Source organism: Malaclemys terrapin, chromosome 2 (assembly GCF_027887155.1).
Source record: "Malaclemys terrapin pileata isolate rMalTer1 chromosome 2, rMalTer1.hap1, whole genome shotgun sequence".
Taxonomy (NCBI): domain Eukaryota; kingdom Metazoa; phylum Chordata; order Testudines; family Emydidae; genus Malaclemys; species Malaclemys terrapin.
Genome location: NC_071506.1, coordinates 228,449,938 through 228,464,204, shown reverse-complemented (window position 1 = coordinate 228,464,204; position 14,267 = coordinate 228,449,938). Strand labels below are relative to the sequence as shown.

General features: G+C 39.2%; 1 protein-coding gene across 2 annotated transcripts in view; it reads left to right on the top strand.

The window, feature by feature from the left end:
* Positions 1-14,267, top strand: part of LOC128832660 (dynein axonemal heavy chain 11-like) — a 161,042-nt gene that overhangs the window by 89,412 nt on the left and 57,363 nt on the right. Inside the window, exon 9 of one of the 2 annotated variants that reach the window (XM_054020210.1) lies at positions 7,742-7,876. The exons of the other annotated variant lie outside the window; for it this stretch is intronic. Within the exon in view, the coding sequence (XP_053876185.1) occupies positions 7,742-7,876 (135 nt within the window). The remainder of the gene's footprint in view (positions 1-7,741; positions 7,877-14,267) is intronic. 2 annotated transcript variants of the gene reach the window in all.

Here is a 14,267-nt window from a genome sequence, read left to right as displayed (position 1 = left end):
TTTAATTTAAATATTTTTGGATGTTTACTACATTTTCAAATATATTAATGTCAATTACAGCACAGAAATACAACGTGTACAGTGCTCACTTTATATTTATTTTTTATTACAAATATTTACAGTGTAAAAAACAAAAACAAAAATTCAGTTCACCTCATATAAGTACTGTAATGCTATCTCTTGATCATGAAAGTTGAATTTACAAATGTAGAATTATGTACAAAAATAACTGTGTTCACAAATAAAACAATGTAAAACTTTACTACGATGTAATTAACTGCCTAGTCTTCCTCTTTATATAAATGGGATAAGAATGGTGAGAGTTACTTTTCTGTCAAGAATCTCTTGATTCTGAAGTAGGCATACTGAAGTAGGCATTTACATTTTTCCTACAGCTATCCAAACATTAGTCCATCCATTCACTGACCTCTATCCTTCAATGCACTCCTGTTCCCCATCCTAGTCTTTTGAAGAATAATAGAGTTAAAGGCAGAGTGTCATTAGTGAGTTCTGTCTGTAGACTAGACTCATGGATTTCCAAATGGCTCCCTGCCCTATGTCCCAGTACCTTTTTATTGGCCAGCAGAGAAAGCTGTAAATATTTTTCAAATAGAATTTTTTTGTAGATAGCAGTTTTCTATAATGATTAATAATCATTGCAGCCGTTAGTCATTAATCAATAATATATAGTCAGCTTAGGTGACACTATGAGCTTCACCTTTCACTTTTAATGCCTTCTACAATATATTGTAAAATGACAAATTAAAATCCTTGTCAAGTGCAAACAATATCATAATGATTTATTGTAGTTTTTTTTTTTTAATGACAGATATACCTACTGGTGCAAATGCTGTACATTGTTTAAATATTTGTGGTGTTTTAACACCAATTAAAATTACTAAAAGAAAAATTAAGTGCACAGATTTCTTCTGAGTGTAAAACCTTTAAGGCTGGGTTTACATGCACATGCCCAAGCCTGCAAACACTCACTTCAGTGATGGTTCCCAATATTTTTAATGGGACCACTTATGATACTAGGTACTATACTCTGAAGTAAATGTATGGGGGAATCAGGGCCCATATTAGGAGATACAATAAATAGAAAACAATTCCATTTAAAAAAAATTAACTGATAAATATTTGACCCAGCATGACTCGGCAACCCCACTGTAAAGACATTATAGTCCATTATTTCAATAGTGTTGGGGGCATACTATACCAGAAGCACCAAAGTAAGACTATATGCTAAAAACCCTTGTGTAAATTGTTTATACACACACAGAGATAATACGGTGTGTATTAGAGCTCAGCCTAGGCAGGGTCGAGCTAGGTTGATATTTGGATGGGAGATATGTTTTTATTATTCATCTTTAAAATTGTTTGCATAACACCACAAATTTATCCATCACTTTATAATGGTGTAAAATACATTTCTTACCTTAAAGAGATTACAATCTAAGGGCCTAATCCGGCTAGCATTTACTACTGAATGCAAGTGCTTGCTACCATCAGTTATCTAACACAGTGGTCTCCAAAGTGGGGTGCGTGTACCCCAGGGGGTGTGCAAGAGGATCCTTTGGGGTGCGCAGCAGGAGGAGCGCCGCCAGAGCAGCGCTGATTTTTTTTTCCCCTTCCTCGGCAGTTCAGCCGGGAGCAGGGGGTGCGTGCACGATCAAAAAAGTTTGGAGACCACTGGTCTGACAGAGATTCCAGGGCAACATTCATAGTAGTACATGCTTTGCTCAGTAATAAGTGTTTAAAAATGAGTGTGTATGATCCCATAGAATTTAAAGTGATTTAGGATGAAAAGCTCTATATAACTATAGTTATACAAACATTGGTGTAGCTGACAGGAAGTGTATTGTATTATAATAGCAGTTTACTTTAGGTGTGTTGAAGGTCATGAAGCTAAAAATGCATCCCGATCAGAAAATGCCATAGAAGCAAGAAATTGAGATAGATTGTTCTTAGAGGAAGATCACTGGCCAGATTCATCAGTACTTTCTGCATGACAGGCACTGCTTTCACTCTTCGATGATTTTTGTTCAGGAAAATGTATGTATAATTGCAATATTGCCAATTCTCGTGATTTTTTCATGAGTGACAGGATTTTGGCGGGGACTGGAGTCCGGTCTTTCAATAATGTGAGAAGCTCCAGTCTTCTAACCAATTTGAGCACTGCCAGGCAGCAAACCCCTTCTGATTGGTTGCTTAGCCCCAGCTGGTGGGTAAATGGGGCAGGCAGCCAATCCCAGCTGCTGCAGGAAGAGAGCTCTCTTCCCCTTCCCCTCCTCTCAGCAACCTGAATCTACCCTCACAGGAAGGAAGGGAGGGAACAGGAGGGAGCTACAGAACCCAGTGGTTCAAGATGGCTCCATTTCCTCTTTTTCCCTTTTCTTCTGTGAGCAACAGGGACAGGGTGGCACTGTTGCTTCTGCATCCCCTGGCCTGGGAAGAGGCAGAGGGAGTGAAGAACCCCAGAGCTGCTCCCCACCATCCTGGAAGGCTGGGGGGGCTGAATAGATGGAGGGTAGGTGCTGAACTGATGTATGGTGGGGGCTGTTGGGGCAGCTGAACTGATGTGGGGACAGGATTGATTTGGAGGTTGGGGGGCAGAATTAATTGCAGGGATGGGGATGGGCAGAAGGGGGGGGTGAAAAATCTCCTTACCCAATAAATGTGGGAGAGTGGGAAACACTAACTGTCTCTCTCTCACACACACTAGGGATGGGCAGGGGGAGTGGAAAAGACAGACCCAAAATAAAACACAATATAATGTTTGGGGGGTTTTTAAATTTCATGAATGTTTGGGGAAAATCTCATGATTTTTTATTTTTTGAGGTTGGCAATACTGTAATTAGCACTTCTCCAGGAAAAAAAAAAAAGGAAACTCCTGACTGTGTTCTGTCTTTATGATGCTAAATTCCCAGTTGCTGGCCTCTGTAAATGGGCCCTGGTCAATATCTGTCAGGAATTGGGGCAGGAGCAGTCAAGCCTAGTGATCAGAGCCAGGATACACAAGCCAAGGGCCAGAACTGAGTTACCTGGAGTTAGGGAAGGCAGGAGCAACATTGAGCTGTAACAAGGCCGGGTGTATCTACACAGCAGGTCAGTGGTCTGCCTTGATGCACAGACGGCCTCCAGATGTTTTCCCTAGGTCTTAAATAGTGTACCTGGGCCAATATGGGAATGTGGTAGGCTCCTCTAGCCAGGGCCTCTCTGGAAGGACATCCAGTGGTGCTTGGCCTCACAAGGCTCACAGCCCATCAATCACTGCTCTGCCAGAGCTGTTGGGTGGCAGCATGGATGTGGCAATTGCTCATGGACCCACAGGCCTAGGTTCTGGCTCCCCAGATCCTCACAGTATGGTGGTTACAGGGTGAGCTGTGCTTTAGACCCCCTTTTAGCTCCTGTCAAGTGCATCTCTTTGGTGACAGGTTTCACTACCTTCACCCCTTTCTGGGTAGAACCACGCAGTCCTACCACTCTAAGAGTGGATCTCTGGGCTGCAGCTCCTCTGTTTACCAACTGTGATAACAGGACAGACCCAGCTGTGTTTGGCACCTGTAATCCATCTTCCTCCAGGAGCCTGTAACCAGCAGCTGATTTAAAACCAGCAGCTGACTCAAGAGCTGCTTCTAAGCCAGTGGTTTTCAACCTGTGGTCCACGAAACCCTGAGAGTCAACAGACTATGTCTAAGATTTTCAAAGGGGTCTGTACCTCCATGCAAAATTTTTAATGGGTCCACAAATGAAAAAAGGTTGAAAACCACTGTTCTAAACAAAGCATTATTTATTCACCCAAAGGTACATAACAAGCAGAGTGCAGAGGGATAAAACTACAGAAGGCCTATATGCCTGTCTTATACCTAAACTTTTTTTTATTTCCTTGCAAGTTTTGGGTAAGTTCTATTCACCCAGACCCCCATTCCAGGTTTGGGGGCATTCTCTGTGTGTCTCTGTGGCAACTCCTCACTAGAGCTGGTTAAGACTTGGAATTTCTGTTATGTGGGAAATTTTGACATTTCAAAGTTTTGTTTTCATTCCATTCTTGAAATTTCCCATGAAATGAAAATTCTAAAAACTTTTGTTTTGGAAATTTGTTGGAATTTTATATTTCATATACTTTTTTCTTTTTCTTTTTATATTCCTTAATGACATGTCATATTATGCAATGATACTACTGATATCATAATATAATAGTTGAAAATTTCTATTGTTTTTATTTTATTACTAAAATCATTAAGAGCATCTGCTATTTAGTACTAATTGAAACATTTTAATGTCTTTTCTAGATAGTCTCCGCTCTTTGTGTTGTGTTGAAACAGTTTAACACAGTGTTGCCTCCTTGGGCCATTGTGTCTTTAATGGTTTAGTGCCACTTTGATCCTAGGCTTGGGAAAAAATAACCTGGTCTGACTGGAACTAGGCAGGTGGGCATTCCTCAATAAATAGCTCCTGCATTGTTTCCATGAGGACCCTTTGTATTCTCACTGGTGGTACCTGATCTTTGTCATTGTTTTGCTTCCTGTTTGTTCCCCTTAACAGTCTCCTTTGATTGTACTCTATGCAGTCAGGCAGGATAATATCAAGCAGGTAAACTGAGATACATATTTCAGAGTAGTAGCCGTGTTAGTCTGTATCAGCAAAAAGAATGAGGAGTACTTGTGGCACCTTAGAGACTAATAAATTTATTTGAGCTTAAGCTTTTGTGGGCTAAAACTCACTTCATCAGATGCATGCAGTGGAAAATACAGTAGGAAGATATATATATACACAGAGGACATGAAAAAATGGGTGTTGCCATACTAACTATAATGAGAGTAATCAATTAAGGTGGGCAGTTATCAGCAGGAGAAAGAAAAAATTTGTAGTGATAATCAGAGTGGCCCATTTCCAACAGTTGACAAAAAGGCGTGAGTAACAGTAGGGGGAAAAAATTATAGCCACCTTAATTGATTACTCTTGTTATAGTTAGTATGGCAACACCCATTTTTCATGTCCTCTGTGTGTGTGTATATGTATATATATATATATATATATATATCTTCCTACTGTATTTTCCACTGCATGCATCTGATGAAGTGGGTTTTAGCCCACGAAAGCTTATGCTCAAATAAATTTGTTAGTCTCTAAGATGCCACAAGTACTCCTTGTTCTTTTTGAGAGACATGGTATTCATAAAAGATAATACAGATATCTCCATCATTCTCCACAGACATGAAAGAAAAATGTTTTTAGCTTTGTATGTTAGACTCTTCTTACTATTTGCTGCATTCAGTACTCACTCACAGTCCATTAAATCTGATAGGATCACAGTTTAACATTCCATCTTTCTCAAGTGTCCCTTTGGAAGCCCTCAGAGGATTTTGTCACACAAAAGGGGTCATCTTTAATTTCCAGGCTTAAAATCATCATCATAAACACCTCCATAAACAAAATAGAAATCTTGTGGGTAATGAGGCAGCCAATACAAATCACCCTTACATATCAGGATCTAACCTGGCATTCCAGCTGTTCCCTTCTTTCCAACATTTTATTGTTCTCATTGTACTGCTTGAATTCTTTGAAATTTTCCTGATTGTCTGTTTTCACTCCCATGAATTTGCCTATCCAAACTACTGATCTGGGTAATTCTAATCTAAAACTTTTCTTCCCAGGAAATCATTCTGTTGTGGAACTGTGTACTCTTTGGCTGGGTCTACACTACCCAGCGGGTAGAAATCGACCTCTCGGGTAGCTGAATTTGCGTATCTTAAATCGATCCCCCCCCCCCCGTAGTACCTTCTAGTACCTCTGAGATGGAGTTATTTTTGTGCAAGGCAGAAGTTAGCTAAGCAGTGTCTGAAACCGCTTTGGGACAGCAAAATGGCTTCAGAAGACCTCTCTGCAACTGCTTTCTTTCAAAAGTCTTTTTTACTCTGTTCTTGAAATGCCTCACCTGGATGTTCATATGCAAAAATGAGACTCTCCAAGCTGGTTCCTTTTTTTTAAATCTTACATGACATGTCTGCCATTCAGGCATCTAACTTTGATGCCATCTTTCTTTCATGTTTCTTCACTCATTTATCTTTTTATTTTTTTACTGTGCTAGGAAGTATTAATTTCCCTTTGGAAGTATAGGGGAGAGGATGCCTGGGAGATGGAGAAACTAAATCTATGATAAATACATTGGACTTTTTTTTTCAACCTTCTATTAATAATGATTGTTAAAGGTGACCTGCGAAAGGAGAAGAATGTGTTTGTGTCCTTTTTTGATTCTTTGTCATAAATAAGGCTACAATTTAGTCATGGGTATTTTTAGTAAAAGTCATGGGCAGGTCACGGGCAATAAACAAAGTCACGGACAGTGACCTGTCCATGACTTTTACTAAAAATACCACAGACTAAATCTTGGGTGCTGGGGGAGGGAGGGCGCTCCAGCAGACGCTGCTTGTTCTGTGGGGGAGAGGGATGCTCTGGCCATCGCTGCTGTTCCTCGGGGGGGGGGGCGGGCAGCGTTGCTGCTCCTCCTCCAGGAGGAGGTGGCCCAGGGGTGCCACTGCTGCTCCCAGGACCAGCTGCCTGGGGCCGTCCAAGCAGCAGCTAGTGTGGCTGGCCCCGGGGTCACCCCAGCTGCTCGGGCGGCCCTGGGGTCAGCCACAACAGCCGCTGCAGAAGTCACGGAGGTCCCGGAAAGTCACAGAATCTGTGACTTCCATGACCTCTGTGAAAGACTCACAGCCTTAGTCATAAACAGAAGGTGGCTTTTAATTTTTGGTTGTAGAAGTAGGGAAAATGTCGGGTCTTCCCTAGCTTTTTGGACTTGTTGGAAACTTTCAAGGATTATTGAGAGATTTCTTCAGCTTTAATGGAAGAGTTGGGCTGATGAATCTTTAATAATAATAATTAATAAAACAAATTCTCCAAGTGTTTCTCAGAAATTTCAGTTAAAGAGGGAAGAATAGAAATAGTTTTGAACATCCTTGTCTAAAAATCTTTTCCCCTCTCATTTGCCCACCTTTCAGTCTCTTGTGATACTACTAGTTCTTCAGTTAATCATAGGATCTTCCAGGTTAGAAGAGACCTAGGATTCTCATGTATAACAACCAACAGAGAGGAAGAATCATGGTGGCCTTTTGGTTAAAGCACTGGACTGGACTTGAGATCTGCATTCCCTTCCCGCATCCACTACAGACTTCCTGTGTGACAGGGGGCAAGTCACTTGATGTCCCTGTGCCCTGATGTCCTTCTGTAAAATGGGGATGATTACAATCCCTTTCCCACATCCTTTTTCTGTCTGTTTTGATTGTAAGATCTTTGGAGCAGGGATTATTTCTTGCTATGTGTTTGTATGGTGTCTAGTACAATGGAGTCCCAATCTTGGTTGGGACCTTTATGCCTTACCATAATACTCATCCTCATCATATTAAAGCAGAAACCTGACTCCTTTTAAAACAATGTAACTTCAGACTTACCCCACCTATCACACTGTGTTGCAGTGTACTCTTCACTTACCTAGTGATCTATGTCTGCCAATGTATGCTTAATAAGACCCTCTGGAATTTGTGTGTGTGTGTGTGTGCGTGCACACACAGCACACAAAATCTGCCAGGAGCTCCATAGGCATATAGGAAGACACAGTTCCTGCTTTAAAGACCACATCCTTCAGAATGAACGTCATTATATACATGTAAAATATTATTAAAGTACAGAAAAAATGGCTGAGGTTACAAAACCTATATCTGACTCTGTTGTGCAGGAGCTGGATAGCAATCTATGCAAACTCACGGCTTCATTTGAAAAAGCAATAGCAAAAAAAGTCCGATGTCAAGAAGATGTGAACCGAACAAACAAAACAATTGAGCTGGCTAACAGACTTGTCAAGGGACTTCAGGCAAGTAGATTTTTTTCTTAATGCTGTTTCCAAAATTACTAATTAAAATATTCCAAATATTTTAAACTATTTTGATTACATTAAAAAATTCTAGTGCGTAAGGTATTAAATTCTCAGGTGACAGATTATTTAAATCAATTCAGTAAAAAACAAGCAAGCAAAAATAACTTACCTTGCCTATTAGGTTAAGAGGCAACCAGAATCTGACAATACTATTAGAGGTGTCATGCATTTTTTTTAAAAATCACGTGCCCCTCACTAGGTTATGTTTACATGGCCTCCAGAGAAAAGTCTCCATAACTAAGTCACCACATTTGTACACAACGTGAACGCATTGTGACAGCATGGGCAGCCTCTGGTTAATGAGCAGAGAGACTGAACAATCCTCTAGGTCAGGATTGAGTCATATTGCATCCACCCACATTGCACTTAGTCTGTAAATAAGTAGAATACACTAGTTGGATTTTTTTTGTATTGCTGTTGCAAAACTATTCATATTTAATAGGAACTAAATGCATTTTTATTAAAAAAACATAATATAAATTTCAATGTAGCCATTATCCTTATGTGTAGACAAATATAATCATAGCAAAACAGATGCCTGTTTAATGGTCAGTTTCTATATAGCCATTCAAGTAAGACATAGTGCTTCCCTAATTACTTACACAGATAATGCTGTCTTGACACAATATGCAGAATTTATTACACATCCTTCCTTGGTAAATTAGTATTAACAATAATAAAATAATAAATACATGGAAGATGGTATACTACTTACATTCCTATGCTCTTCTAAATCTAAAAAGATTTTTAAAAATACAATAAAGTTTAGTTTAGGGCTGTCGATTAATCGCACTGTTAAACAATAGAATACCAATTGAAATTTATTAAATATTTTGGAAGTTTTTCTACACTTTCATATACACCTCTACCCCGATTTAACGCGACCCGATATAACACAAATTCGGATATAATGCAGTTAAGCAGTGCTCCGCGGGGGGGCGGGGCTGCACACTCCGGCAGATCAAAGCAAGTTCAATATAACGTGGTTTCACCTCTAACGCAGTAAGATTTTTTGGCTCCCGAGGATAGCGTTATATCGGGGTAGAGGTGTATATTGTATTCTGTGTTGTAATTGAAATCAAAGTGTGTATTATTTTTATTACAAATATTTGCACTACAAGAATGATTAACAAAAGAAATAGTATTTTTCAGTTCACCTCAGACAAGTACTGTAGTGCAATCTTTGTTGTGAAAGTGCAACTTACAAATGTAGATTTTTTTTTCTTACATAACTGCACTCAAAAATAAAACAATGTAAAATTTTAGAGCCTGCAAGTCCACTCAGTCCTACTTCTTGTTCAGCCAATCTCTAAGACAAACATTTTGTTTGTTTACATTTACAGGAGATAATGCTGCCCACTTCTTATTTACAATGTCATCTGAAAGTGAGAACAGACGTTCGCATAGCACTTTTGTAGCCGGCATTGCAAGGTATTTACATGCCAGATGTGCTAAAGATTCATGTGTCCCTTCATGCTTCAGCCACCATTCCAGAGGACATGCTTCCATGCTGATGACGCTTATTAAAAAAATATGCGTTAATTAAATTTGTGACTGAACGCCTTGGGGGGAGAACTGTATGTCCCCTGCTGTTTTACCTGCATTCTGCCATATATTTCATGTTATAGTAGTCTCAGATGATGATCCAGCACATGTTGTTCATTTTAAGAACACTTTCACTGCAGATTTGACAAAACGCAAAGAAGGTACCAATGTGAGATTTCTAAAGATAGCTACAGCACTCAACCCAAGGTTTAAGAATCTGAAGTGCCTTCCAAAATCTGAGAGAGACAAGGTGTGGAGAATGCTTTCAGATGTCTTAAAAGAGCAACACTCCGATGCGGAAAGTACAGAACCCGAACCACCAAAAAAGAAAACCAACCTTCTGCTTGTGGTATCTGATTCAGATAATGAAAGTGAACATGCATCGATCCACACTGCTCTAGATGGTTATTGAGCAGAACCCATCATCAGCATGGACGCATGTCCCCTGGAATGGTAGTTGAAGCATGAAGGGACACGTGAATCTTTAGCACATCTGGCATGTAAATATCTTGTGATGCCGACTCCAACTGTGCCATGAGAATGCCTGTTCTCATTTTCAGGTGACATTGTAAACAAGAAGCAGGCAGCATTATCTCCTGCAAATGGAAACAAACTTGTTTGTCTGAGCGATTGGCTGAACAAGAAGTAGGACTGAGTGGACTTACAGGCTCTAAAATTTTACATTGTTTTATTTTTGAATGCAGGTTTTTTGGTACATAATTCTACATTTGTAAGTTCAACTTTCATGATAAAGAGATTGCACTGCAGTACTTGTATTAGGTGAATTGAAAAATACTATTTCTTTTTTTTACAGTGCAAATATTTGTAATCTAAAAATAAATATAAAGTGAGCACTGTACACTTTGTATTCTGTAAAAAGAACAGGAGTACTTGTGGCACCTTAGAGACTAACAAATTTATTAGAGCATAAGCTTTCGTGGGCTACTGCTTACTAGAAGAATAAATTTGTTAGTCTCTAAGGTGCCACAAGTACTCCTGTTCTTTTTGCGGATACAGACTAACACGGCTGCTACTCTGAAACCTTTGTATTCTGTGTTGTAATTGAAATCAATATATTTGAAAATGTAGAAAACATCCAATTTTTTTTAAAATAAATGGTATTCTATTATCGTTTAACAATGTGATTAATCACACGATTAATCGTGATTAATTTTTTTAATCACGTTTAATCACAATTAATATTTTAATCGCTTGACAGTCTTATTTCAGTTAGATTTCATAAAGTCCTTGTTTATGTATTCTGCAAGAACACAACGCTCTTCTTTTCCAAGGAATGCCTCCATTTCTGCCACCATAAGGTGGATGAGGTAATATCTTTTATAGGACCAACTTCTATTGGTGAGAGAGACAAACTTTCAAGGTCACCTGAAGAAGAGCGCTGTGTAAGCTTGAAAGCATGTCTCTCTTACCAATAGAAGTTGGTCCAATAAAAGATATTACCTCACGCACCTTGTCTCTCTAGTATCCTGGGACCAACAAGGCTACAAAACACTGTATTTCTGCAGTCAGGCAGTGAAGACTGCAATCAAGGAGATTAGGTCAGTTTGAAAAGCAGAATGAGAGAGTTTAATTTACTGAAACCATCTGATGTGATTAAAACAAACCAGTTTTTGTCATCTAGTTAATTTCAACTTGCATGTTGTCAAACACTTAAAGAAGAAAAAAATGATTCTGTTTGTTACAGCACAGTGAAATCACTGGTGTATTTTCTTATTAGCTGGGAATGAACAGTTTTAGTTGGAGCAAGACAAACCTCAAATTCTCAACATTAGCCAGATGTTGCAAGAACTTTCTACCATGTGTAATCCCACTGAGTTCTCAATGGGTCTATGCCTGGTAGTAATCACTAAGACTTGGTTTTAAGGGTTTATTTCAAATGTGAAGAAAATTATTTACAAAGACAGAGAGTCTTCTTTAGTGGTAGTATTGTGTAAGATAAGAAAAAATATTTTCAAGGATTCATTCAAAATGTCATCTTTTCCTCTGAGAATAAATTCTTTTTGACTAGAACAGGAGACAGTTAACTTCTGAAATGCATCAAGACTGATGATTTTGTCTATATAGCATTGACCTGGAAGCTCAGCCATTCAGACTAATAAATCAGGCAATTTATATTTAATCATTAACTAACTCCCGAGCTGAACAGCTGTTCAAAATTAGAAATGGGTCACCCTGGCCAGGATGACATTACAGGCAATCTATAATACATTAGAATAAAATTATAGTGATTTTTAACTGTCTGGAAATTTATTACACTCCATGTTCCAACTCTTAAACCCTTGTTATCCAATGTCACTAGTGATTTATGGTTCTTGGGTAGTATGGTAAAATTACTGAAGATTTAAATAGACTATCATTCTATGTTTAGTAAATCTTCAAATTTCGAAGCTATTTTGGAAAATGAGGTGGGTGCACTTTGTTTATGACTTACCAACCAGTGACAACAAGGAAGGAGAATGGATAAATCTAAAAGCCCTCTTGTACATTAATAGATTTATGGTCTGGTTGACTTAAGTTAATGATTTAAGGAAGAATCTAATAGGGTCTATAAAAAGTACTGGATATCTAAAATACTTCAAAATGAAGGTGCTTGATTACAGAAGTAATTGTTAGTGCTTTAAACAAAAACAGTCCTTATTCTCACCATTTGATGGACATCTCTTATGCATGAGAACACATTTAGAATTAAGCACCATCACACGTATCAAGTTACATTTCATGAGTTCACACCATGAGGCTTAAAATGCTCACACAATTAAGAATTGTGGTTGGGGTAAAGATACGTCAGTTATCTTTGTGGATAATTGGGATGCATGTTGTTACTCCTGAGGGCATTCTGTGCACAATATTTTAAAATTCTGCAAATTTTATTTCTGCAAATAAATGTGGAGGCTCCAGTGTGGCATTGGGGAGCACAGGCCACTGGCTGCCCAAAGGTGGGAGATCACCTCCCCCCACCCCAGACACAGACTCAGTGGTGAGGCTGCACACAACCCTGACACAGCACAAGGACTGGGACTGCCCCAGGAACACCTCAGGGCCCTTCTCCTCCGTACCAGGTGTGAGTTGAGAGGGTTATGTGTGGGACAATGGATAACACTCCAATATCCATCCCAAACACATCACCAAACTCATCCATTTCATCATCACCTACAATAACTCTACGTTTAACAACAAATGCTTTGCTCAAACATGGGAACAGCAAAGAGTACCAGGATAGTTCTCTAATACGCCAGCCTCTTTATGGGTCACCTCAAGGAAGAATTTTTTTTAAAATGCAATATGAAATATATGGTATACCTGAGATACATTGATGATATTTTCATCCTCTGGACAGATGGCCTAAATTCCCTCATAGATTTCCACCACAACTTCAACAACCACCACCCATCCATCAAATTCTCTCTAGAGCATTCCCTGACTGTCATCTTCCTGGACACCACAATCCATTTCAAAAATAGAACTCAACAGGCAGCTATAAACAAGAATCCCATGGATCATCAAGCTTCTCTCTACAGTAGCCATTCCATCAAGAAATCTGTTATCTACAGCCAGGGTCACAGATGTCACAGAATATGCTCCAAAGAAAATTTCAGGATACACATGTTAACATTCTTAAAACTGCCTTCACCAGACAAGGACACTCCACCACAAAAGTAGATTGCATCATGGAATGGGCCACCCAAATACCTTGAGAGAAACTGCTTCAACACAGTTTTAAAAAAAGCAACAAACCACTATCCACACACCCCGAGTTGTCATCTACCACTCAAAGCATATGGGATATCATCCATCAAATACAATCCATATTCAATGGGGACCACATACTGAAAAAGAACTTTTCCAAGCCTCCTCTTCTGGCCTTCAAACACAACCCACCAATCTTGCCAAACTCATTATCAGAAGCAAGCTCCCCTCAGACCAGGACACACAAACCCAAAACAGCACCAGACCCTTCCAGAACAACAAATACAAAACCTGCAGCCATATCTGAACTGCTATATCATCTCCCATAACACACCTTTCAAGATCCATGGGTCCTATACATGCCTATCACAGCATGTGCTGTACCTCATCTAGTGCATCAAAAGCCCCAATAACAACTATGTGGGTGAAACCAGACAACCCTTTTCTCTTGAATTCATTCTCACCAAAAATGATAAAAGACAAAAGCACCCTATGGCCTGTGAGTGAATACTGTTCACAAAACAATCATTCCATATTTGACTTTTCAGTCCTTTTCCTGAAAGGAAACCTCTGCAACACCTTCAAAAGATGTGCCTGAGAACTTAAATTCATAACTCTGCTAAACACTAAAAACCATGGACATAACAGAGACCCTGGTTTTATGGGTCATTACAACAATTTGTAACACACTTTGCTGTCTATTAATCCTCTTTCATCCTATGACTGGAGAGATGTTAAGTGCCCACTTCATTTATAAGTGGTATCTTAGAACATGTGAACCTTTTATGCTTAACAATCTGTCCCACCTTGTATTTAGCTGTGATATTCTGGTTACCTTCTCCAGACATGAGGAAGAGCTCTGTGAAACTCAAAAGCTTGTCCCCTCCACCAAGAGAAATTGATCTAATAAAAGATATTACCTCACCCACCTTGTCTTTTCAGTATCCTGGGATCAACACGGCTACAACAAAATTGAAAACAAAAAATATGCATCGTTATTTGAACCAAACCTCTAAATCTTTTAAGTTCATTCTGTGACGGGTTTGATCACAGAAACCCCCTTGGGACTGTCACC